Below are 26,193 nucleotides of genomic sequence, written 5' to 3'. Positions count from 1 at the left end.
ATTGTAACATCACATTTCTTTTCTAATTGGACATTTGTATTCAACGACTCACTATTCTCAGGTACGAAGTACAATAATTTTTGTGAGAAGGATTATTCTGTCTCATAAAATATTTCTTACACGTATTTTTATTAAATAAAAGGTATAAACGTCGCCATATTAGAATTGATGGCAACATTAATTGAAACAGCGGTTCTGTTTACATCGCGTTGCGTTGTGTCAGCCGATCCTTAAGTGAAAAGTTTCCGCGGGACCGCTGACAAGGGTCATTTAATTAAAAAACCTAGTAAATAAATACCACAGTTTCGGTTCAATATTAGACTTTGTTCCCAATACAAAACTTTGAGGTACGTCAAAAGAACTCTTAATGTTTATTACTTTTTCGAACTGTTCGTTAATTTCCTTTGATTTGTATAACTGAATATTTGCTGTAAACAATCTTAACGGCCTTTGTGAAAGCTTTTATATAAGACGTATTTAAAGGAAATTCTGAGCGAATGTTATTACGGCATTTGAATAAGCTTTACACAATTAACTGTTGGAATTGAAATACTCAACTTTACAGAAGCGTTCTGCGGATTGAAAGCGTTTCGTAAAGGTGGCGGGTTTACTGAATCAATCGACGAACTTATTTCAACTTGTCACACAATACAACGGTATTCTTGGCAAAGATAAATTACCTTTATAAATGGGGAAAGCAAGCGGAGCGCAGTGTACAGCGTTGTCATCCACCACAAAGCTCGTTGTTTATTATGCATGCAAGTTTATGAAAAGAGTCTCAGCGGAGACGCGCCACTCGACGATATTGTCAAATGCCAGATTTATACAAGTGCAATATTTTGAATAAAGTGGTCTTTTGTTGTGGCGGTACTAGCAGTTATCAGCGCGCGGTATCGAGCGGTGGGTTTAATGACTCGAAATGTGCGAGGCATTGTTCGCTCTACGTAGCTACGGCTCGCTACGTAGCCACGCCGCGCTACGTCGCTACGCTTCGCTACGGATTTGCGCGCTAATCGCGTGTAGCACATGTGTTCGGATATTACGCGCGAACCGCAGTTCGTGCCGAGGCTCGTAATGAGGCGATTATTGCGCGCCTGTACCTATACCTAAGATTGCCTACGTAATATGTTTTAGATTATATTGAAGCTGAAATTGAAAGGCGGTATACCGACATGAAAGCGAATGTGGTAGAAAAAAAAGTGTAGAATATAATTTTCATCACTACTTAAAACTACTAAATCCTTTCTATGAGCTTCTTAATTAAACAACATTCCTAACAAAACTTATTAATTTGTATAAAGTAAAAGGTTAATAACATTGCGCTGCAGTGGAAAGGATTTACTAGGCTGTTATCCTGATAATATCACTGAGCAATTCTTCTATAGAGATTCTTGCTTATCATACTTACCTGTTCAAATTGTACTTTTGGCAATGTTTCTTTGAGAAGCAACTCTAACTAGGTGTAGATGAATGTGTGAGGGAAATGTGGTAAAGTTTAGTTGTTGGCGGCAGTGGGTGTGAGAGTTTGGGCGCTGAATGGGAAGTGTCTGCGTGGGGCCGGCGGGCGAGGCGGCAGGTGGGCGCGGCGTGGAGGTATCGATCGCGCTGCGCAACAAGTGTGCCGCGCCACCGCCGCGACACCGCCGCGCCGCCGCCGCACGCGTGCACACGCCGCGCTGCATGCAACAATCTATGTAACAAAGATGAAGCTTGACCAGGTCACAGCACCGCGCACGCCATTCTAAATAAAACTATATTCCGTATAGGAAGTGTGAACGTCACCGCACCCTCATCCCGCCGATAATACGCAACAGTTGCGCTGCGACGTTCCACGATAAACTTCCAATTTAACTTCGGTAATTCTTCTGGCAGAACGTTTTAATTGTATAAATTTGAGTTTGAGAAGAACGCTTAAAAATAAAAGGCCATTAATTTTTCTTGGAATGAATTCGAGCTACGCACTTTAGAAATGGCCCCACTTTGTCTTTAACAAAGTAACTAAAAGTTAATCTGCCGTTTCTAGTAAGCTTTTTGGAGTAAATCTTTTATTTTTTTGCAACAATTGTTAAAAACATAATTATAAGCATTTACAGGGACGAAAATGACCACTTTTCAGAAGTTAGTTATTTTTATTCAGAGACAATTTTATTACATCGGTACAAATGTTGAAGTAAATACCTGTATTTGAAACATATAATAATATAAACATTAGATAAGTACGTGACTATTAAACTGAGTGGAAAATTAACACCTATACACACACTACACTTGTCAAATCCATCTGTGCTACGAACAGTTCCGTTATATTTATACAAAGGATCATAAAAAATCTCTTACACATAATATGCTATGTTTAACTTCATAAGTAAATGTGCACAGACCGCTGCTAAAAGTACGTCAAAGTACAAACATTGATAGACCACATATTCTTTAAATGTTATCCAATATTACTCAAATTCAATTATAAATATAATATATGTAGATTTACATCTAACCTTTCTCTATTAAACTAACATTAAAACTACATATGTATGAAACGAAATAGAAGTAAGCGAACAGACATAAATATATTTGAATTCATTCAACGAAATCTACAATTTTCTACTAACTAAGAAGACTAATCTTTTAAAAAAGGCACATCCATATAATTTGAAATATTAGAGTCGTAATTAATTTAAGATTTTTTCATACATCTGATACAGAAAAGTTACTTTATTTACTGAAAAAATATAAATATAGAACGGAAATACATTAATGGTATATTATTAATTAGGGGTGGCAAAAGATGTAAGTGTAATCTGAATAATTAATTACTTCTCCGAGGAGATTGGGGTCAGATTAGGGTTGCAGGTGTTACACGAAAATGTATTTAGTTAACACCTTTTGATTAACGCGTACATTTTACCAGTAATATTTCATTATTTATCAGGAATCTATATGGCTTTAAGGGGTTTTTGGTCAACCCTCATTTCTAACGGGCAATTGTAGTGTCACTAATAAACATGTTACTAGTATAAAACAATTAACTTTTTCTAATGTATTTCAAAAAAATAAAAATTATTTCAAGCCCTGATTAACATGAATTTAACAGTACACAATAAAATATAGTAAATATAGGTATTTAAATAAAACAGACAATACTGATACATTATTATTTTTTTCGGGCACCTAAATTCATGTCGCATACCTAATTTCTGTCATTTATGTCTGAATCATATACATTATTTTTATGACTATATAAAATATTATTAGTACATAACTTCTGAGCATAACTTTATGTTCTCAGATGAAATTATATAAGTTCTTACCTATTACAATCAACTGGTTGAGAGACAAACTTTTGTCTTAATGTCAAAGTTATGATAAAAGTTACCCCTACTCTAACACTTTCAGTTTAAGTCAGAAAATAGTACACAGTATTGAAACAATTACAATATACAAGTCACGTTATTCTAATACACTTGGAATGAAAGTTTTATCAATTAGTTATAAATATTGATATACGATCCACAAATTCATTAATACTGTTTGGCAAACTGGTATTAGGTATATGTAACGATTCATATAGCTAAGTAATCGGATAGCTCTTGTTACCACATTTGTGGCTCGTACCCTCATTAGGTCATTATTCTTTCCGCAGTAATTTGTGTAACGAGATCATTGTACCCTTGCGGCCCACGGCCTCACACACCTCTCACAAATATTATCGAACACAGATCCAATACCAACACTTATTATCTTTCGTTTGTTTTGATATATTTGCGGAACACTCAGTCGTTTCATGGATCCTCTTTCACTCAAATCTACGTCTTTATATCTTACCAATAAGTTAGAAAATCTTTATAAACCTAAAGTATAAACCAGTCACGAATACCCGTCACTTCTACTTTATCACTTTTCCCTACAATGTCACTCTGTAGTACACTATGACTTAAATCTAAAGGTATATTTAGTATGTTGGCGTTATTTCCACTACTTATCTAGATATACACATATAAAGTAGAAACATCACGAAGGAATGGACAAATCTTAATGGATCTAAGTATATCACGTAAGAAACGTTTTATTGCCTAGCATAATCGTAAATTAGTGGAACGATGAACTGGGCGGGGACGACACAGATGACGTATGCTTGTGAACACCTCGTCACAAACCTCATGATACGGGAACTGTCACAAATATTGCTAAGGGGACTTAACTTGGAACCATTTTCAATACAGTTATCTCGTATTATAAGTGATAATTTGATTTTGAACAGTAAAATCTTTAAAACGAAATACTTTTGAAAGCACAATCATGTGTTAGATTGAAAGTTATCACTGAGATATATTTAAGAGGCTGGCCGAAGAAGATAGCGACGACAGTTTAGTTAATGAACATCTAATACAAAGTCCACTTTAATGAGAGTTTCATATAAATAGTTGTATTATCGGTACGTATAGAAAATTCGAAAGTTACCCGAGGTCCTTAACTAATGGTGTACCTAGTCGCGAGCCGCGCTCTGATCTAAGAGATGACGCAAGAGTTGCGCTTGTTGTTGTGTCGCTCGCGGATCTGCTGGAGGTGCGCGAGCTGCGCAGGCGACGGCACGTGCGGCGCATGCGCGGGCGGCGTGGGGCTGGAGCCCGGCGCGCCCTGCGGCCCGGTAGGCAGCGACTGCCGCCGCCGTCGGCGCAGCGCCGGCGACAAGTTGTACTTCACCTTAGCCTGCACCAACAACTCCTTGAAGATCTGAGACACGTTCAGATTATCCTTCGCGGAAGCCTCCACGAACCCGTTCTCCCAGTCCACGGTTACTACAGACTCCGTCGTGTGAAATTCAACCTGGAAAAGAAATCAACGTCAGAATAAACAGCGCGTTGTTTGCACTGAGGTGAGAGCGTACACGTGTTACTTATTATACGGCCAACTTTATGTGTGCCTTGACAAAACGATAAAAGTGTTTTTATTTCAACTGTACAGCATTTTCACAGTGCCGAAATGTACGCTGGCTAACTAGACTGTTAAACATTTGTTGGAATTCGGCGCGCATGCGGTCTGAAAATATAAAGCCCGGTACAAAGATCTCCATTTAAAGTATTCATTCGCATGTTATTTGAATCTCTTGGAAATACTTCTGAATTAAATATTGTAAACTATACTCTGCTGTGTCAATATTTTCAGAGCCTTCTTTACCAACATTTTCAGCAGAATGCGATGTAAACGATGAAATATTCGTTTCCCTATAATTTTCACACAAAATAAATGTTTATTTAGAATCAAGAATATGTATAGCCGTTGAGAAATGGCTTTTACTAATGAATTTTGACTTGGAACAATCTGATTAAGTTTTTGAAGAATGAGCAGACTTATATATATACCTAGACCACAACGTCTAAAGTTTTTTTTTTTAACAAAGTTCAACCCAACATTAGTTTTACAAATTATAATTTGTTAGTAATTAGCCTGTCCTTGACGGGAAATCGACTTCTGTTTTAGTTAACCCAAATGAGTTTCACACTGATTTATTACGCAAAGTTTAGTTTTATGAGTTAAGTTTAAAGTATTCTCCAAATATGTGTTCCTAAACTACGCGCGAGATGCCTAACTTGGGAACTGTTTCCTATTTACCAATGATGAGAATTGCAAATATTTCATTCGCTCTAACTTATGAGGTGTCAAATGTTTAAGTTAGACGTTAATGGTTTACTCAAATGAAGATATTTCTTCCAATTTGAAGTTACTTACGTAACAAAGTTCAAAATTAGAAAAGAATTCAACTCTGTCGCAACAAAAAAAACCCGAAGAGTTATAGCAATAAACGCCAACAAAAAGCGAAGACATTCGGCAAGGGATCTTTATTAGACTTCTGTTGCTATAAAAACGAAGTTATGTATGTCTCGCGGCGGATATTGGCGAGTCAGCGCGCCCGGGGCATTGTGCGCGCCGGCCCGGACACAGCTATCGCGCCGACACCGCCGGTTCCGGGACTAACTTCGTCACCAGCCTTATGAAATATACATAAAACCACACTATCTAGTTTCCTTCACATATCACACTAACAGATGCAAACTTTACTGATATCCAATAAGCCGATTTCACTCCATTATTTACGTTTTTGATAGAAAAGCGACCAATTTTCGTAGCAATTCAACGGAAAGCCGTATCAATAAAATTGATTTCAATGTACCTTCACGTTTAATGGGATTTAATCGATTTTGCTATTAATACTAGAGACGTGCTTTCAGAATTCGTCTGTAAGCCTGTCTGTGTTTAGATTGGAATGTCAAATTGAGTTTCGAAAATAGCTCTTGTAAAACCTCACGTTGCGAAATAAATTTCAATGCCTGAATGAGAAAGCCACAAAATTTATTTCACATGTTCTTCAAACTACGTGCGAAGTACCTACCAGCGTATTAAAATAGAAACTTTAGCATTATTTAGACAAATATCTTAAAGTTTCTCTTACTAAGAGGAAACTTGATAGGAATAAGAAGAAAATCCACCATGGATTTTCTAAATGAAATAAAATCATTATCCCATGAAGTATCCTTTAAAACGCGTATTTTCAAAGAGCAGCGTAAAATGTCACCTATTGTTAGGAAAACAAAGACTAATTTCGCTTATAAAGGAAAATGAAATGAAACAATTTGTAAGGAATGTTGAGCACTGCACACGGTGTTTAATTTTTTAATTGGTATTGTATCAGTGAAAGGAAGCTTCGTTATAGCGCTGAAGAGAAATACTTTTCCGGAGCTATTTAAGTTGCTTTGTTCTTAGATAAGTCGAAACAAACAAACGAGCCGTTGTACGTGTGAGTGTCATGTCCGTTTTAGGTTTGAAAAATGTTTATTTAATATGAATTATCCCAGCAATTACCTACAAGTATTAAATATATCGGGGGGTGCCCTATGAATTCGTTAATTAAAATTTGTCAGCTCGGGCCATTTTTGAAAACATCTGCTATACAGTCAAATTACAGCTACACAACTATAATTTAATTAAAACTATTTTAGAACATAAGTAGTTCTGCAAGCTTTATACATAAATTACGTTTCTGTAATATTTAATAGCAACTCTGCGTTTATTTATAACTAGACAACTAATAACAACATACTGGTAGTTTCTGTTCTAAAGTTGTTGTTACTTCATGATTCATGTTAGCTTAATCACTTTGCAAACAGTATAAATCCTTTGTTAGAAACATAAACAATCCTCTGTTTGTTACTTAATGTACCAGTTTCCGGCACTTCGTGATACTTTGATAGCACTAACATAGCCGATTTTAATCCTCGTTTCTATTTAAACTATCGTTTCCTAAAACAAAGGCACGCTATTGGAAAATGGAGGTACATTTCCATATTGTTTGTTTGCCTTTACCGGTTATCTTATCTGAGCAATTTACGTAATTAAAGAAAAGCTCTATGTGAACCAATTGTTCTTGCATCAAAATAAATGCAATACACCACAAGGTGACTGGCATTTTGGTGGATTTCGTGACATCCTGTGTGCTGTCAGTAGTACAAATGTTGGTTGTTAGGTTTCCCAGTGACCTTTCGCTCACATATTGCAAGTTCTGACATCGCGGAAATTCAATTTTCCTCACAACACGTAGGAAACGACTTCATAGTAAATGCACAGTCAAATGCTCTAGATCGGTTTAAGAGATTTGTGACGGTAATCGTATTTTATTTGCACTCGCTTGTGATGCACGGTTTTCAATTACAGGTTCTATATTGAAGATAAAAGATTTATGAATTCATTTTGTAACAAATCCCAAAAAGGCAACCTTTTATCCGACAAAAATCTTTATTTGTTCCATGTATTTGTACTGTATGTGCCTTATGTAAGGATCTTCTGTTTTCAGCCGATAGATTTCTGTGAATATTTGAACTGCGTATGTATATCCCTCGGGGTTGTGTGATACGTGACACCCGCTTGATCCGCTTCACGCGTCACTTTGTTATCCAACCTTCATCACACTAAACTGTGTTGCTGTACTGAGTACACAGTCAACAAATGTGGAAGCCAAATATTGACCATCAAAACCTAAGAGCATAATGCAGAGTGCCAGTCCTACACGAGTACAATAGTCATGAATGTGGTGAAAGAAAATATGTCGCGAGATTATCGTGTGATTTGGAGCAAAATCTCATCCCCAGTTATTACAATTCGCTTTTGTTAAAGAAGAAAAGAAGCGCTTACCTGTCTGGCGCCAGTTTCCGCTAGGTCTACCTTATTGCCGACTACGACAATAGGAACGGCCGTGCTGTCTTTGGTTTCGTGGATCTGGTCTCTGAGCATCCGCACTTCGGTGAAGCTGTTCGCGTCAGTGATGTCGTACACCAGTATGAATGCGTCGGCGGACTGCATGGAGAGCGTCCTCATCGCCGGGAACTCGTAAGCCCCCGACGTGTCTAGTATATCCAGCGTTAGCCTCACGCCCGACACGTTGAAGTCCCCGTGATGCATCTCCTCTATAGTTCGCTTGTACTTCGGCGAGAATGTGTTGTATAGAAACTGTGATATGAGCGACGACTTGCCAACTTTTGCAGCTCCTAAAACTACTATTTTATGTCGCACGGCGTTGTTGGTGAGGTTCCCACTGCTCGACACGGTGTCCTCCGTCCGCTCAGTTCTGAAAATAAAACGTTACTTAGTACATCGCAAAATGTTATTACACTTGATGTACCTTTAGATACGAGATTTGATATAAAATCAATTTTACGAGCGGTCTATATAGATGCTTTTATTATGTTAAATACAAATGACTGTTATTGCCTGCATGAAAGCAAATCACCGAATTTGGATCTAATTTAACAGGCGAAATAAATCGCATCATAAATTTAACGGGAATGCGTGGGACGAACTCGTATTGTGCTAGCGGTACAATAATAATGCAAATCAAGTTTAAGGGTAATGATATCGGTTCTTCGATATAGGCAACCTTGTGAATGACATGTCGGTCTAGCTAATACATTCGTGTAGGTGGTAGATAACTAGCAAGGGCACTAGACCCCTTATCAACGGAACTTGGCCGCATACACCACAGCTAATTGACAAATAGATCGTGTAAGCATTGGTAATTAGTGAAGTGTAGTACAATATGTTCTAACTTAACGGAAAATTCTGTACCTAATATGATTTTTTATCTAAATTTAGATATCTGGAATATGTAAGTCGAGGTGTGTCATTAATATACATAAATTAGATGTGTCATCGGCTTATCGGGAAACAAACGATCAATAATGGCGCGTACTGAATTTTATTTATTGACAAGCTATTATTGTAACAAGTTATCGGTACTTGAAAGCTTGTGGACGGGGATCAAGTCAGGTATGTACACACTGTTGGAGCTAGCAACGATGCTCAGACAGTGTATACGCCGGTCAACAGAGACGTTGTGGCTTCTAACCCGTAATCTACGTGGCATTGAGCCATTTCCTTGGGTTTGCTCTTCCTCTTGCGTGGGATGGCCAATGCATTGATGTACACTACAGTATATATGTACAACATATATTTTGTCAGTTTAGTGCTCACATGTTTGTTGCTTTAGTACTTTCATAAAAGGAACCCTTTTTAAGTAGGTGTAATATCCTATGTGTTTAGTTGCAAAATTCTCTACACACTCGTAACAGTGGAATTTTGCTTGAATATTGTTCAAGAAGTTTACTTCTTTAATCGAATTCTATCGTGATCTGTCGATAAGCCACAGGTTACAATAATTTGAACAGTAACACCCTTCCAACCGGTATGACGCGTTAAATCGCTCATTTCTATCAGCATGTTTCCGCTCGCACTGATTGCGCTATTGTGTTCACACCTTCCTCTAAACAGTGGCGTCCCGGAGCCTGGGACAAAGCTTGGACCTATTTTGTGATCGGTTCGTCGAAACAATACCAATATCTGTATTAGGTGCCTAAATATTATGACGCATTTTGGTCTTCATTAGTTATTAATTTAAATTAATAGCTTGAATGAGAAAGTTAGGGCCTTACTACAAAAACTTTAAACCCTGTTTTACACTTGTCTAATAAAATTTTGGCTGCAAAATGAACCATATGTCAACGTCATAATTTGACATTTTTTTAGACAAGGCATAAACTGACGTTTAAAAGTTTTTGTGGTAAGACGGAATATGTTTATTTAAAATAATATGACAAGATGCAATAGCGCTCAACAAATGAAATTTACCACCAGCTAAATACTAATACTAAGTAGAAATAAAAAACTAACGTTTTATAAATTAATTAAACAAAGGAGAATGGAGGAGCGATTTAAATTAACAATGGAGAATCATATATTTATTAACTACTAATAGTGTATTATAATGTATGTTACTTTATCAAACCTAACTAGGTACCTAATAAAATATTTTAAGTAACTGTATCACAATCCCTGGCTTAAAGCCATCAAGTTAAGAACATAATACCATAAACAAACTTATTTATCAGACTAACTTTTATATATAGGAAAATAGAAGCACATAGCAAACTCTATTTGGAATTTAAATTGTGTTTCTGCAAGTATTGAGGTAAAATAGAAACTAGGATAATCCGTGAGCTAACTTTTGGCTGCAACCACTGTGTTATGGGGAGTCTGATTATGTGCATATGTTATGGACCAAGTGATAAATTGGGCAGTATACATAATGCCCGGTCATTATGAATAATGCCCAATATGAGAGTGCAATTTGATAATAATTATTCAAACAATCAAATTGACCGGGCACTATACATATTGCCTGTGACCTTTTGGGCAAAGTAATACAAACATATTCACACATCCCATATCAATTGACAGAGCATAGAAGTTGAGCATAGTAGATGCAGCAAGCATGGCTTCTGTCACGGCTCCGGCGCTGCGGGGCTCCGGCGGTCCCATGCGAGCTTATCGTCGCAGATGGTTTTCACGCTCACCGACGCAGCTTCGGCTTGCTGGCCGGCTGAGCCGGCCAGCCTCAGCCGCGGCGGCGATCGCTTCAACTACCTGCGCCTCAGCTCGCAGGCCGCCTCGCCCCTCCGTGCCTACGCGGTTTTGAATTGCACTCTAGGGGTAGGGCAGACAAGACTACGTGGAGTCAGTTTTGCAGCGATTCGTTTTCGTCACTAAGTTCAGTTTTTAATACAATGTTTTGAATCCAAATTAAATTCTACCATAAAAAAAACGAGCCAAGAAAAATGAGATCAAGAAAAACGAGGCCGAGTTAGTAAATTAGATGACAATTGTCCAATTAATAAGTTTCTGGCTAGACTTATAATTTCCCATTAAAATAGAACATATAATTTTAAAACAATAATCATAAAATATGTAGCAAGTAACAGGATTTATTTATTAGAACAACTGCCACCCTCGCATAAAATATAGCTTTATTATCAAATTGCCCAACTATCATGTAGCAATATAATAATGCCCGTGCCAAGTGATAAATAATGAAGTTAAGATAGTTATTAATCATGTGGCCCGATAAAGCTAGACATTATTCATAATGCTCGGGCATTATAAATAATGCCCGAATTAATCATATGGTCCATAACACATACATGTGATGTTATGTATTTAGAACTTTTAGTAGTTTTGTATTTTTTTTCTTTTTGTTGTTTTTTTTTATAGTGAGATGGCAGTTTTATATTTTACTGTTATCATTCCTGTTTGGTGTTATTTAATCAAGAAATATTTAGGATCAAATAGTAGGATCTTGTTCTTTTTGTAACCGTTAGGCATATTTGGAAGAAGATAAAGATGTTCCACGCATTATAAAACGACGTTACAATAAGGCTTGAAATATAAAGAAACTAAGACGAGGGAACATTAAACCTTCATATACTTAAAAACCAGCAAAAAACCTACTACCTAACATATTTGACTACGTAACATAGTTAACAAGAGATATCATATAGAATATCTTCAGTAATTTTATTTCCAATGTAAAAATGTGTAAATTGGAGATGTTTATTTAAAAGGTACGAGTACATGAGAAGATATCACTACGTGGAGGATTATTCCACATGAGGAGCTCTCGCGTGGGATGATTAATCAGCTAGTATGAATACATTTGCTTTACATCTTAAGTGAAATAAGAAAATATTTGAACAGAAAAATAAGACGCCACAAACATAAAAGACAAGATTATGCATACTTTAGAAGCGGCAACGTTACAAGCACATAAACAGAGTATTCTTTATAATTTACATCAAACTTGTTTAATCTTAGAAAGAAAAAAACTGTGGACCGTGTTCGGAGAATAAATTCTATCTTTTCTTTCTATTAATTATCATATACTTAAATTGAAATGTATTACTATTTACTGTTATCTACATAAGAGGAGACGTGGACGAGATAATTAATATAGTGCGGTTATCAAACCACAATATTTTGGGCTCTGTCTAACCGCAGAGCAAATTCCACTCGTCTTCCAAAATTTGTACTAATATTAACTATGAAAACATTTCCTATGTGTGCTTTGATTTGTTAAAATACATAGACATTTTAAGCAAGTTTAAATAATAAATGCAGTTTCTAAGTACCTAAGTGCAATTTATAAATGTCAGTTTCAGCTTAAATTAACTAAATTCTGTTTTTATTTTTTCAGGATAGTGAAATATATTGCGCTTTTCAAAACCCGGGTCGATGACGTTCAACAAATAACCCCCCTAATAGGCCCTATTCATAATTCGTTGGGCCAATTCCTCAACTTGCAATTTGCGGGGTAAAGTTTACCCTATTCTGATTAATGGGTTAAAGATATTGGGAGGCTTTTCTTTGATTTGGGTCATATTTAATAGCAGCGGGTTGTACGGAATTCGTTCGGATTGCATAATTACTATTACTATGAAAGGATTATTGTGTTATAGGTAATTGGTTAATTTGGATCCCTACGTATTATATACTTATCTATAAGTAACGATATATCGATATTATATTCAGAAACTATGCAGTGGAATGAAATTCCGGGAGATGAAATTTTAATTGCTATTTGCATCACTCAACGTCCGTTCAATGATATTTTATATGACTATAACTGGAATTCTACATTTAACAGAGACTTTCCAGAAAATTGGGTAAATCATCATTTGCCTAGCCTTTTCCCAACTTTACTCGAAAACCCAGAAAATTGGGTGAATAAAAATACGAAAAATTATTCGTAAAAAATTCCCCAATATCCTTTAAAAACCCATTTTCTCAATATCCTTTAAAGGGTAAATTTCTAAATGTAAACAACCACGCTGGAGAAATATCGGTAGCTACTAAAAACCAATTTAATACACTTCCGTTCGCGTTCCAATCACTAAATTGACATTGCATATTCCGTTCGTGTAATACCTGTTATTATTTAGATATTTACCGAGGAATATTCACGCGTTATACAATAATTTCCGCCTGATGGTATAAAATGTATATAAGCACCTATACCTACAGGTTTTCATAAAAGTTCGAACTCTTAATAAGAATGCTGTACTCAAAAGCCTTTTTCATTTTTGTATTCCGTTGAACAGTCTTTGTAGTGTCTTATCTGAAATGTACCCACACTAGGCCGAGTAAAAAGTTAAAAATATTTAACAAGAATGACATTCAAGCTTTGATACCGAAGATCAAAGTACACGGACACATTTTCCCCATTGTTTCAATACAATTAAATTCTTAACAACCAAAATAATTGTTAGAATATTATTTTTATGTTTCGTGCTTTAAAACCCTGTCTTCCTCAAATAACTTCAAAGATAAATAGCGGAAGCTATAATCAAGACCAGCCTAAGCTATAGTACGCACGAAGGGCATTACGTACGTACTTAAATAAAAATTGACAGCTCGTTTCATATTTAGTAAGAAAGCGAAATTATTTGTTTTTATTGGTTCTATAACTTAATTATTTTTTTCACAAGTTTTCAAAAGTATGCGTTTGAAGGCTATCGGTCCTTTCAAGTAAAAATCAAATCTGACGATGCGGTCAAAACTATCAGCCTCGAGCCTTGACTTACGAAATTACAATGCTAGACCGCACCATTCAGTTTCAGGGTTTTTTTTAAATTGGGTTACTAATGATTAAGTATTTATTTGTACAAAAGAAAATAGGTATAACTATTCATAACATTTATTATTATTTTTTTTAATGAATTTAAATTTTATTTTTATAATCTATTTCTACAATGTACACACTATACATATATACAAACTTAAACTACTTATCTTTATATGTAATTGTGTTTTAACGTAGAAAAATGTTTGGTTAACCTTGAACAAATCCTCTACAGCCCAGTAAAAAAACATTGTAATCGTGGGGATAATACGAGTTTTTCGGCATTGTTAAGGGTCGTTTTACATCGGGTATAAACATTTAGATGTCCTTGATGAGAGCAGGTTAGGTAATGTTCAATGTTCAACCTACACAGACCGCAGCATCGAGTTTCAGTTTCTAGAAGCTTCGAAAAGCACCCACGCAGTAAAAATGAAGATAAACTACGTAGAAAATTGTTCAAGTATGGAAAATTGGATACACATTTATTTTTACAGGAAAATGTATATTGGTGCTGACTGGCTATTTTAAGAATGAAATGTTATTAACGATGTTAGTTTCTTTACTTATTACTCATAGGTATGTAAAAAATTACAAGCAAAAAACATGTAAGTGGTAATTAAGATAAAATTATTTTTCATTTCAAATTAGGCGAAGTGAAGGCCTACATAGCCCTTATCATGCAAGAATGGTCTCTGCTGAATGATAAAATTAATTAGCCAAGTATTTCCAAATGAGGCATAAAAGTATGAGTGACTAATCGGCTAACTAAACAGCTCTTCGGGGCCGATGTCTAGGACGCCTAGACTCATTACGTAAATAGGGGAGCACGCCTAGAAATAAATGGGGTAGATCACGCAAGATATTGCGTTGGAAGTCTCAAAGATCACTTACCAGGGTAAGTCAGGACTCCAAAGGTTGTAAAGAGCAATTATAAATCTTCCCTGGGTGTTTAAAGCAAAATTGTCGAAGTAGATACGGCAAGGAGACGATGCTATTTTTCATGGATAGATTATTTTCAGTCTCATAGGTTTGTTCAAGATTGTTTTGGTGATGGGTTAGTGCTACATATTTTATATAAATCCTATGTATACCTACGCAGTGATTTTTGTCTGAACTTAGAAATCACTACGAAGTTTCTTGGGATAAAGTAGTAAAAAATTCAATATTGGAAGTTTACAAACAGTTGTGGAAGTTCAGGTTATGCTCGTGATAGGTATACTGTACACCTGTTCCTAAGAACGGAACGTAGTTACTTTACTCGTTCCACTTTTATATTTCAAACGGTTTTTTCCATGTGTGGCACGGTTTTTTGTTATCCAACTCTAATGGTAGGTATTCGATGTCAGAACACTTCAATACCTGCCGTGTCTATCTAGTATTGTGCGTTTGAATATTTATCTAGTATCGCTTGACTGGTCGTAAAAGTAAATAAAATACTTGAGACCCAGCAGAGCTGTTGTAAATTACCTCGAGCAAGGCATTAGTGGCGCAGACGTGCTTATTGGCACTTTACGATGGAAGCGCTGTATTTAGCAGCGGGTGGCATCATAATATTATTAATTTTATTGGCCTATTGTAATAACACTGAGAAAATGTCGCACTAGAAACTTTCCACGATAAGCAAATGGATGTTTTACATTTATTAAGAGCGCTGGCAAACAATGGCCTTTAAAAGAAAAATAACAACATTTTTCGTACCTTCTTCTTCGATCAGTAAAACACCTAAAAGATGTTTTTGTGAAAAATATAACAATGGTGTTCTTCAAAAATATTGCACGTTATTTCGTGGTTTATAATATTCTTATTCAAGAATTCCTGTTACTCACCAACACTCTGCTGTGAAAACATAAAAGAAAGAATGCTAAATAGGTATGCGTACGTATTTTTCAGCAAAAGTAAATGGCTACGAAGAATAGCCTGAATTTGTTTCGCCAAAATTTTGTGACGAGTTACGTCGGAAAAATAGGTGCCGCAGTATTTTTAAAGGCTACAATATTTCTGAGTCTATTTTGCGTTCAAACCAAATAGTAAATGTATCTGAAAGTATACTTGTGTCGTATAGGTACCTAATAAGTATTCACGTACCTATAAACTTATTTACTTTCTTCAATAGTGTGTTAAAACGCGCAGATTTTATTATTATCCCGGTTTATGAAGCAGTTCTCTCAACTTGCCAGTAAATAAAAATAAAAAAAACTACTTCACAGTGTAATTAAAATATTTTCGCTTAAATGGCGAGAATGTGTAATTACATTCCTTTTAACGTGCAAACGTTTCCTTTGACGTAAAGTTTAAGGGGTTAAAATCTCGCAAGGTTATTTACTTGTCAAAGGGTGTGATTGCTAACACGTTCTACACTAATTTACTAATTGTGAGGCCGCCGTAACTTCATTTTAAAGTTGTTTGTTATTATGGTAAATGAATGCGACTTTCAAAATCAGTTATATTAATCGAAAGGATTCATTGAGGCACTCGGTTATTCTTTAGAACTACCTTTCATGTCAACAAGGCAACTACTGGTACCAAATCAATGGCCAAATTATTATGTGTGGTCTGTCTTATAGCAACAGTCATAGTTTTCTGTTGAAAACGTTACATTTAGTCTTTTTACTGCAAAAAGTTAAGATGCTTATTTAAACATGGAACACGATATCCGCCGCGATTTGCTTAAAAATGTAAGTGAATATTCACAGCTTGTGATAACCCCTTAAAATATGGCCTTAAAACATGGTCAATTAAGAAAATGAAGGGTTTAATAATGTTAAGTACAGTCCAGGAAGCTGTCAGTTTCAATGCAACAGTTTATTATTCAAACGATTCACTCAGATCATTAAGCAAAAGCTTCCCTTTAATGATATCGAGCAGCCTCCGGAATTAAGAAAGATTGACATCTCATTTCCGACATATCTTCTAAAATTATTATTATCAGGCATTTAATGATTAGGTACAAATGTTTGTTAAAAATATCCTTCAACTTATGAAACGCGCTTTCAACCACTACCTAACGATTATATTACAACGTTTTGATGACCCACATGAAAAGAAAGAGTCTCATATTTCCTGACGTTGAAAATACCAATGTTATGCCAAAATGTGTGAATACAAGCCACAAAAGTTTTTCTTTGTTTCCGCTACAGACTAAATGTCGGACGGTTATAATTTTCCAACTAAAACGGGTGAATCTCATTGTTATTTCAAAAAAATAATACTGGCAACATAAATAGAGCTCTCGGTGCAAAGTTTTTATCATGAAAATATGATCAAAGCCTAAAGGCCAGAATTATAAAACGCTTGTAATGCTCTCTTGGCGAGGAAGTACTGCAAGCAAAGCAAACATAAAATAAATTGTATTCAACTTTTGAACTAGTGCCAGTTCGTAAAGTTTATCTCAAAGAGTTGCTGTTACATTGCGGTCAATACCCCGCGTACTGTCTACAAAACTACTAGCTCTATGTTTATTGCTTGCATAGTCTTCTGAACAGTTTTTAAAGAAAACATAAATAAATAATGTGAAAAATTACTTGATAACTTGTAAGCATTCTGTGTATGTAAAAGAAAATTGGCTGTCCGTATACCTATTTATATGGTACTAAAATTTTCATAGAATATAATATCATCATCAAAGCTATACTAAAACCTTATTATAACAAACCCATTATCAACAGATTATTTAACGGTCATTACATATTTAGGGATAAAACATGGAATTAAGCTTAAATGTGCTAGAAGGAACACAAAGTCCACATTTGCCCATATTTGAGTTAATGTACGATCGTTAATTAACGCTTCATTAAGTTCTATTAGTGCGGGCAAGCGGTAAAAAACATTGATGTGGGCGTATAAAGGTTTTAGAAAAAAACGTGTAAGTATTATATTCAACTTTAAAAGGCCTTTACCGTATACTGTAAAACGTTACAAAGGAAAATCTGTTCTGACATGAAAAATAATTCCATTTCACGGAGCAATCAAATATTTCCAAACTCAGGTTCACATTGACACAGCTTTGTAATGGAATCACAATCTAGTGATTAAGTTATTCACTTGATTATATTATATTATCCAAGTTTACTCTGCATTCAGAAGTTATTAGATAAATGTTTAATATTTGATCAGGCGGGGATTTCGACAATTGTGAAGATTTATTTCATTACAAATGATTGGGTTTGTCAGGATTTTGGAAGGCTCAGCTTCGGATTTGAAGTTTAAGGTAAACTAAGCAATATTGAATTGAATAATTACGTACAATTCGTGCAGAATTCAACTTAGTATTTCGGCTTAATAACATATCTAAATAAGATATCTGTACTTAGGTATAACAGACACTTCGACGTGCCATTTATTGGTCCTATCCAATGACCGAATTTGCGATACCCGCCGCTAACAAACTGTTCAGTCAGTTCGCTAAACATTTACTTACTCGGGATCTGAGTTGACCTTTTCATTTTCCAGGAAAATAGACATTAGTGACTTCGAGTGAAGTCTACTTAGGCTTAGAAGGGTAGTGATGGATGTATCCAGCCTTAGTTGGATTATAACCACGGCTGGCTCGACCGAGTTGTACAAACCACTGCGAAGATACAGATATATTATGGCTGTTATGTTTATGCGATTGAGAGAGATTGATACGACGGACTAATAAGATTTATCGGGATTCCAAAATTGACTAGCTAAAGGAAACATTTATCTGTTTTGTGCCAAATGTTGGAGTATTTACTGGTTAAATAATGTTTATGGTTATGCAAATATATGGATGGTAGACTGTTGTGAAAAAACTCTTTCATCTACAGTTCACACATAATGAACTTCCTTATTTTACTTATATTCCAATGAAGAATTCATATTTGAATCAGTATTGGTTTTCAGACAAAGAATTCTAAATTAAAGCCAAGTAAATTAGTTTATGAATTAACAACAAAATCTTTCTTTTAAAATATATTCCCTCTTTCATTGCCGGACTTCAAACCAATCGGCTCATTAACCATTAACGCCAACAAAGTTATAACAAGATTTCCCTGCTTCTAAGAAAAGGGAATTCCAAGCAGTAACAACGGTTTTCCGAAAATAATTTTATCGGAGCACAGGTTTGTTACAGTGCGTGACCATCCATCTGATAAATGTTTTTCACCTTTCATCGCGCCCTCAGGAGGAAATAAAGATGTCTTTTGTTGGCAAGAAACGATGAAACTGGATAAGGATGTTTTATGTCTTAATTTTTAAATATTTTATTATAAAGCGCAATACTATATATTTTTACGTGAAGTTTTCGATAAGTTAAAAATGATACCTACTCGTTTTCAGTCAGACAAAATATAACCTCAAATAAGTATGAGGTTATTACCTGTTTCCCATGAACTGACCTCAAACAAATGATGTTACACTTTTATTAGCTTAAGCCGGTTCCGAAACGCAAGTGAATTTCCAGGTATCAATTTGTTGTACTAAGCAAAACTGTAGCTATGTAGGGTCTACATAGACTCGTATTCAGTGTCACACTATAGGCTACAATACCCTACAATACCTCGGAAAGTTGTCAGTAATGAGATTTCCTGTCACGTCGTCCCACAGACCCAACATTCATTTGGTTCACAGATCGTTCATTTCATTCGTTCGCTGCGAGTGACTATTATCCGGGAATTTCGTTGGGAATGCTAGACTAAAACAATGACTGGTGCGCTTTATCTAAGGATTTTGAGCCACATAAAGTCGTGATGTTCTGTTGTGAATATAAATGTTTTTATTGTATGTACTTAAGTTGTATAGAGATAGTGTTTACAGGTAGAATTTTTATGTTCCAAGTGGTATGCAGCTCTGTAGCTACGACATGTTTCAAGTTTTACGCAATCTATTTTAAGCTTTCCAGTTATTAAAAATGCAAAAATATCTAAACCGTGGCTACGTGTAATGGTGGCGTTCAGTGTGGAAAACTGAAACTAAATATTTTTGAACAATGAAACCAGCCGTGCATTTTTAGAACACGAAAACATTTGCCTCACTGTGGGACAAAGTTTGCATAAGTTGGCATTTTCTATATACTATAATCGTTGGTAATTTTTCTCTCAAGTTAATATTACTCTTTAATGTGAAAAAGAAAAACACTTTTCAGTGAATGAAAAAAGCGATTGACTCTTAGAATACTTGAAAAAATGTTAAACTATTTTTACGTACCTATTTATTGAAGACTCAAAATATTCTAAGATTTCAATGGATACAAAAAGAAAACAGAAATGAAAGAGTGGGTATTCAGAAGCTTACTCCTAAAGAATTTCTTTTAATGATGAATAGAAACGGTTTAAATGTGTTTCGTAAATACATATAAACATACCAAATACACATATGTTTTCATGATTAACAAGCATGTTCGCTCAGAAGCTGGCAGATTCGTATTACAATTCGCAAAAGTTATTCAGTGAAATAGAGGCTAGATTCAACAACAGCGAATGTATTTTACAAAAGCAATACAGAAACAATTAACAGAGCTATCTAGTCCGAGAACTAACAGTAAATAATTTCCGTGAAAAGTATAGTATAGATAGTAATTTATCGGTAAGAGGAAAACCATGTTTAATTATTACGATACTTTAATCGGAAAGTTGTGGAGCGGGGTAAGTGCAAGTGACTTTGATGAGCTATCAGCGTCAAAGGGTAAATTAATCGTTATTATAGCAATTTATATTGAGTTAAGTTAAAGACTCTTGAAGTTTCATTGATATTGATGGTGTAATAAATTCCGAGGTAGCCATGGATGTAGTAAAGAATAGCGTATTTTAGTTATATTTTTGGGTATATAAAACTTTGGCATAAGCTGCTACCTTCCGCTATCTAACTTGTTAGATTGTGCATCAAGTGTATCTTGCTGATAAGATAAATGGGAGATAGCAGAATAAGCATTATTTTTAGTGTTGCGGTGTCTTTTAATATTACTAATATTTATTCATAGACGAAGTACCCTGTTGTTTTCTTATCTTCGTAAAACGTTTCTTAGAAACAAATTCATTCGATTCACTTCCAATGAAGCTTTTAACAAAAATCTTGCGCGACATAAAATTCTTGAAAAGATATAACACCGATATTAAAATAAGCGTGGTCAAATAAAAGAGATAAAAGATTTCCTTCCACCTACTCTTGATAAACGTTTTCCCTTTCACATTCCGGAGAAAGGAACGCTCAAAAAAATCCTTTTCATAGGCATTCGAGGACGACGCACAATACATTTTTGCTTTTATTTTTTTCAATTTTGTTTCACGTCTGAGTTTTGACTTAAAAGCTTCGAACGGTGGTAAATTGGAGTAAGGGTTGCGATCAGTCGCCAGACACGTCCTAGCTCAGGCATTCAATGTGGGAGCCTGAACAATGTGTCAATTTAAAACGATTTCATCCGACGGATTGGTTTATTGGTTTTTGAAAGAGAAATATGAATTGGGTAACACAATAGAGATTGATAACTGGATGAACGTTTAAAAGTAAAATGTGACAATGTTTATTAGAGTGGCACTAGCAGAAAACACATTATATAGAATTCGTTATAAAACGTGGGAACCTTAAACATGATGGACTTGTTTTTTTTTAATAGTTTCAAGTAATTAGTACCTAAGTAACCACCATTAATTATTCTAGGCTGTCAGTAGGTTGTCCAAAATGTTGCAGTTTTCAAATCAACACATTATTACGCCGGATAAATAAATAACTGCATTAGAATAAACACATAAATTAGCTCGAATTAGTGAGTATTAACCATTCAACAAACATGGTAGTTAATTAAAGCTACCGGCACACATGACTAACTAAAACAATGTACGATGAACAAATAAGCCAACATGATCGCATACAAAATATATTTTATCGAGCCGGCCATGCAGCTTTATAAAACAATGAACGAAGTTATTGCAACTCGATATCAAACTTTCGAAAATCGATTTGTTTATGCGTCATTCGAAATGAATAAACCCTTTTGTATGTATCGATTCGAATAGCTATTTACGGAGATACGAAAAACTTAAATGGTGTTTCAAGATAAAGCGCCCAGACTATGTAATGTTGCGGAATAATGATCCATAAAACTTATTGTTTTGTGAAGAGCACTTTTGTCAAATTATGGCTTTATGAGACATAGGCTTTATGTGAAATACACCTAGATCTAACTTCCGAAGTGTACACAATTTAGACCTACAATTACTATTTCTCATTTAACCGTTTTATTGTAATATTCTTAGTGAACCATGTCTTCTTATTCTCATCTACAAATCGAATTTCTACAGTCCTCTAGATCTATTGGAATCGCAAATGGGCTGTAAAACTATTTTAGTTCTGAATTCATGCATGAAATACCGATGTGTGTGTTACGTTATCAAGTACAACACGGCCTCAGGGAATATCCTCGGCAAGTCGAAGTCCACCTCCTTTCTCAGCTTTTATCAACTCGCAGAATTTTCTTTATACTTTCATAACTAAACTTTTCATGAAAATATATTACTACTGGGCTTTCTGCTTTTGAAACTCCTAAAAATAGCAATTTCATAATCAATTCATGTGTTTGCAGAAGCAGTTGATAACACTTTTTCTTAATTAAGTTTTGCTTGAGATTTTTCGAAAGACTGCTTTTTTAATAAAATAGTATTCACCTCGAAAAGGTCAACCTTCGTGCTTAAATAAAGTAATACCTAATTCAGCTGAAACTGAAACTGAACTCTAATTAATGTTTCAAGGACTTGTAGTACCTACTTAACATCTGTACATACCTAGGTACCTAGGTATATGATTGTGTATTGTTATCAAACGTTATCGCGCATCGAACGATAGTGTAGGCAGATAAAGCCTGGAGCGTTCGATGGCTCCTGCACAATGGAACACAAAAAGCTTTGATATATTTATAAATCAATGGAGTGACATTGAAAATACGTAGAAATAGCATAATCATATTTCGTAGGCGTTCATATGATTGACAGAGTTGAGACTTAAAATATTCCCGTTGTGTCGATGACTGCATTCTTGTTTCAGTAAGAACTACAAATAAACCCATTCAAATCAAATCGTTTATTTTATTGTTAAATGATGCCATCGTGTAATACGTTAATTTAATAAATCATCAGTAGTTTAGCATTTGGGAAAACAATACTGAGGCTTCTGAGAAAATATTTTTATTCGGTTAACATCGTCTGATTAATCTGTTAAGCTTAATTGGATTTTCAAAAATACCGGCGTGACCAAAAAAATAAACCTGTATTTTGCGATTAAAGAATTATATTTAATAAGATTTATATATAAAAATTGTAGAAATATAAACACTGAATTTCTAGTCACCCTTTAACAGGTTTACCGACCCTAGGAGATTTAAATACGTCTGGCGAGTAATGGCTATAATATTCACAATTTATGGCGTCCATTGCTCCGCCACACCTCTCAAGCAATAACCGAGAACATGGTTCAATTACTTATTTTTATAAATGGTAATTTTATGTCGGTCGATAGCCGAGAAACCTCTATCGCACTATCGTGCTTTTAAATCCGATAGATGTAACGGCATTTGAGTAGCACCCTTACAGGACTTGGAACTTTATTCAGTAAGGGAAAAGAAGGAAAGTAATAAATACAGAGCTTTATGTGCGATAAGGAAAATGGGCATACGGCGTCTGATATGGTCTGACGTTTGGTAAACAATATAACGTGGGCATTTTGTTTATGTCCAAATATTGTATAAGGTGGCAGATTTTCAAAGACGTCGTTCAAACAACTAATAGGAATTGGAGATTTTTATTATTGGAACTACGTACGTAAAATGTATCCTTCTATTATTCAAAAAGCATTATTATTTTACAATCCAGCCCTATCCATAAACGAGGCATCTATGTTGATGGCAAAAAAGTCTTTAAAAAGCTCAACAATATTCAATATACGAAAAATATAATTAATTTCAGGCCAATAAATAAGTGTCAAAATATTCGCGCACTGAAAGGGGGTGTGTCGCCGACTTTGGCGCCGCATTTTCTTTCACATAAAACAGCTAGTTTCCATGTACGAAACGCTGACGCACCATGCATTGTACTGCGAAAGGTTATACCCGGGTCAACCGACTTCGCACACTCCTTATAAAAATAAACAATACAGTGTATAGAATAGGGTACATTGTGCACGTTTGAAAAACTGCCTTGTTAGACTCGTAATTGCAAGCGCGATAGCTGAGGAAAGTTTTAAGTTCAAACCCTGGGTCACGGTAAGTACTGGCCATGTGAAATTTTATCCGGTTTTTTTATGAATAGATTGAAAAGCTGTCCCTACATACCTACATTAACAATTATACCCCGAGAAAAAAGAGGTGACGGCTTGTAATAACTTCTAAAGAAATAGGCCTACGATAAAGTCCTACAAATAAAATAACAGCAGATTATTTGTTACGATAAAGTGCTATACTTGAGGCGGCTGAGAAAATTGATACAATCTGTTTAAGCCGTCTTGGAATACGATAAAATTGACTTGTTAAGTCGATGCGGATGCAGAATGCGCACCGCAGGGATTTGTTCGAAAATTTATTCGAATCAGACAAAATAAAACTGGTTCTAGATATTCTAGAAACATCTGTTTGAGATAAAGCATTTCTTCTTGTTGGAAACATTCGAAACTTCAATATTTTTAGCTTTCCTGTTAGAATTTTGATAAAATAAAGTTTTCGTTCAAGTTAAATTAAGTTCTTCAAAAAAAGTACTGCAACTATAGTAATCATGTCTGGAAGTTAAAGTTAATATATACCATTTCATGTTCTTTGTATCATTTGTTGCATAACTTTTAAAAAGATCTTAAATTTCTTCAATTTCCTTTGTCTATAAGCATAATTTGCAGCTATGGTGTGCAATAGGATATAAGGATACTTAATACATATATCGAGATCACCTACTTTAACACTATTTTTTTTCGGTAGTATGCTTGTTTTATTCTTACTGTTATAAAGAAGTAGAAGACCCACTGTGACACTAAGTACTTAAATTAAATAATAAAGTAGATTCAGGATCATGATCCTTGTCCTTTTAAGAACTGAACTGAAATGTGTTTCATATTGCAGAATACATAATACAAATGGTAATTGCGTGCACTTAACAAGGTTTTATTGAGATCAACTAAAACGCATCATTCATGATAAAGATTTCCCGAAAGTAATAAAAAGAAAACCTTGTTAAGAAATTATGTGACAAAAAATCCCATTCTTTACCCGTCGCGATCCTATCAGAATATTCATAGTAGAGATGAAGTCGAGCCGAAGGTAAATTGCAGAAAATTGCCTTCCCTTTTCTCAGATAACGAGTTCCCTGGAAGTGAGGCTTGTTGTGTGAGCATAACGCATTTTGCCAACGATAAACGATAAGAAAGTTATTAATTTTAAGCGAAAACACGCCGCTTATTTAAATATTTTATCAGCGATACAAAGTGAGTGAACACGTACATTAGATTATCTTAAACAAACTGTGAGCTTAAGAGCTTTAGCAAATACCTGCTCTGTTATAACGTGAACTAATATCAAACGTTAGATATAACAAGTTCTGTCTGTCCTCTACTTTCATAATAAACCTTAAAATTGTGCTCGTAATTTGAGAGCGTAATATTATAATAATATTTAGCGAGTTGGGGTAGCGAACCCAAACAAAACAGCTACGAGGCGCTACGTGACGCGCCCGCCGTCGTAGACGCTGCTACGAACTTACCACGAGCTACCAATTTACAGTCCAAGTAGTTAATAACTTTAAACATAGACCTATTTTATTTTAGACAGTTACTTTAATTATAATTTAAATTATAATGATGATCACCTGTGTGGTCTCCGCTCCTCCTCATGATCCTCTTTCATAAAAGACGGTTGCAGACTGAATCTGCGCCTGAACTGGTGACGGCCCTTCATATTGGCAATCGTTAATTCACTTAGCACATACTAGGTACAGTTCGAGTTGGTGCACAATGTTTGAGTGCGTGTGTCGATAGCGCCTGGGAGACAAGCGTGTCGCGACGTGCGCAGCTCGGGGCGGTCGCAGGACGAGTGGCGTGCCCGGCCGCCACGCCGCTCAGCCGAGAGCCACCACGCCGTGCCCCTAGCACTTCCGAACGCATCTCAACACTAAATATACTTATACTATCTTCCACTACTTATAAGTGAAATCTCATTACCAATGACAATTCTCAAATTTATTATAATGCAAATTTTGATCCTAGCCACTCAA

General features: G+C 35.3%; 1 protein-coding gene across 1 annotated transcript; it reads right to left on the bottom strand.

Moving 5' to 3' along the window:
* Nucleotides 1-2,103: 2,103 nt before the first annotated feature.
* On the bottom strand, nt 2,104-26,032 carry LOC110372602 (ras-related protein Rap-1). Its single transcript, XM_021329422.3, has 3 exons — nt 25,789-26,032; nt 8,185-8,617; nt 2,104-4,824 (listed from the first exon to the last, which is right to left on the bottom strand). The coding sequence occupies exons 1-3, from the start codon at nt 25,875-25,877 to the stop codon at nt 4,507-4,509; spliced, it is 840 nt and encodes a 279-aa protein (XP_021185097.1). The 5' UTR covers nt 25,878-26,032; the 3' UTR covers nt 2,104-4,506.
* Nucleotides 26,033-26,193: the final 161 nt, after the last annotated feature.

The sequence above is a fragment of the Helicoverpa armigera genome, chromosome 9 (assembly GCF_030705265.1).
Source record: "Helicoverpa armigera isolate CAAS_96S chromosome 9, ASM3070526v1, whole genome shotgun sequence".
In the NCBI taxonomy this organism is placed as follows: domain Eukaryota; kingdom Metazoa; phylum Arthropoda; class Insecta; order Lepidoptera; family Noctuidae; genus Helicoverpa; species Helicoverpa armigera.
The sequence above is the reverse complement of the archived record's forward strand: the minus strand, read 5'-3'. Positions and strand labels throughout refer to the sequence as shown.

Bases quoted from the DNA above. Each gene is read 5' to 3' on its own strand.
- LOC110372602 (XM_021329422.3), bottom strand. From the start codon at position 25,877: ATGAAGGGCCGTCACCAGTTCAGGCGCAGATTCAGTCTGCAACCGTCT. The intron at 8,618-25,788 runs GTGATCATCATT...TTTTATTTTCAG, and splicing joins GAGGAGCGGAGACCACACAG to AACTGAGCGGACGGAGGACA. The intron at 4,825-8,184 runs GTAAGCGCTTCT...TTTCTTTTCCAG, and splicing joins CGGAAACTGGCGCCAGACAG to GTTGAATTTCACACGACGGA.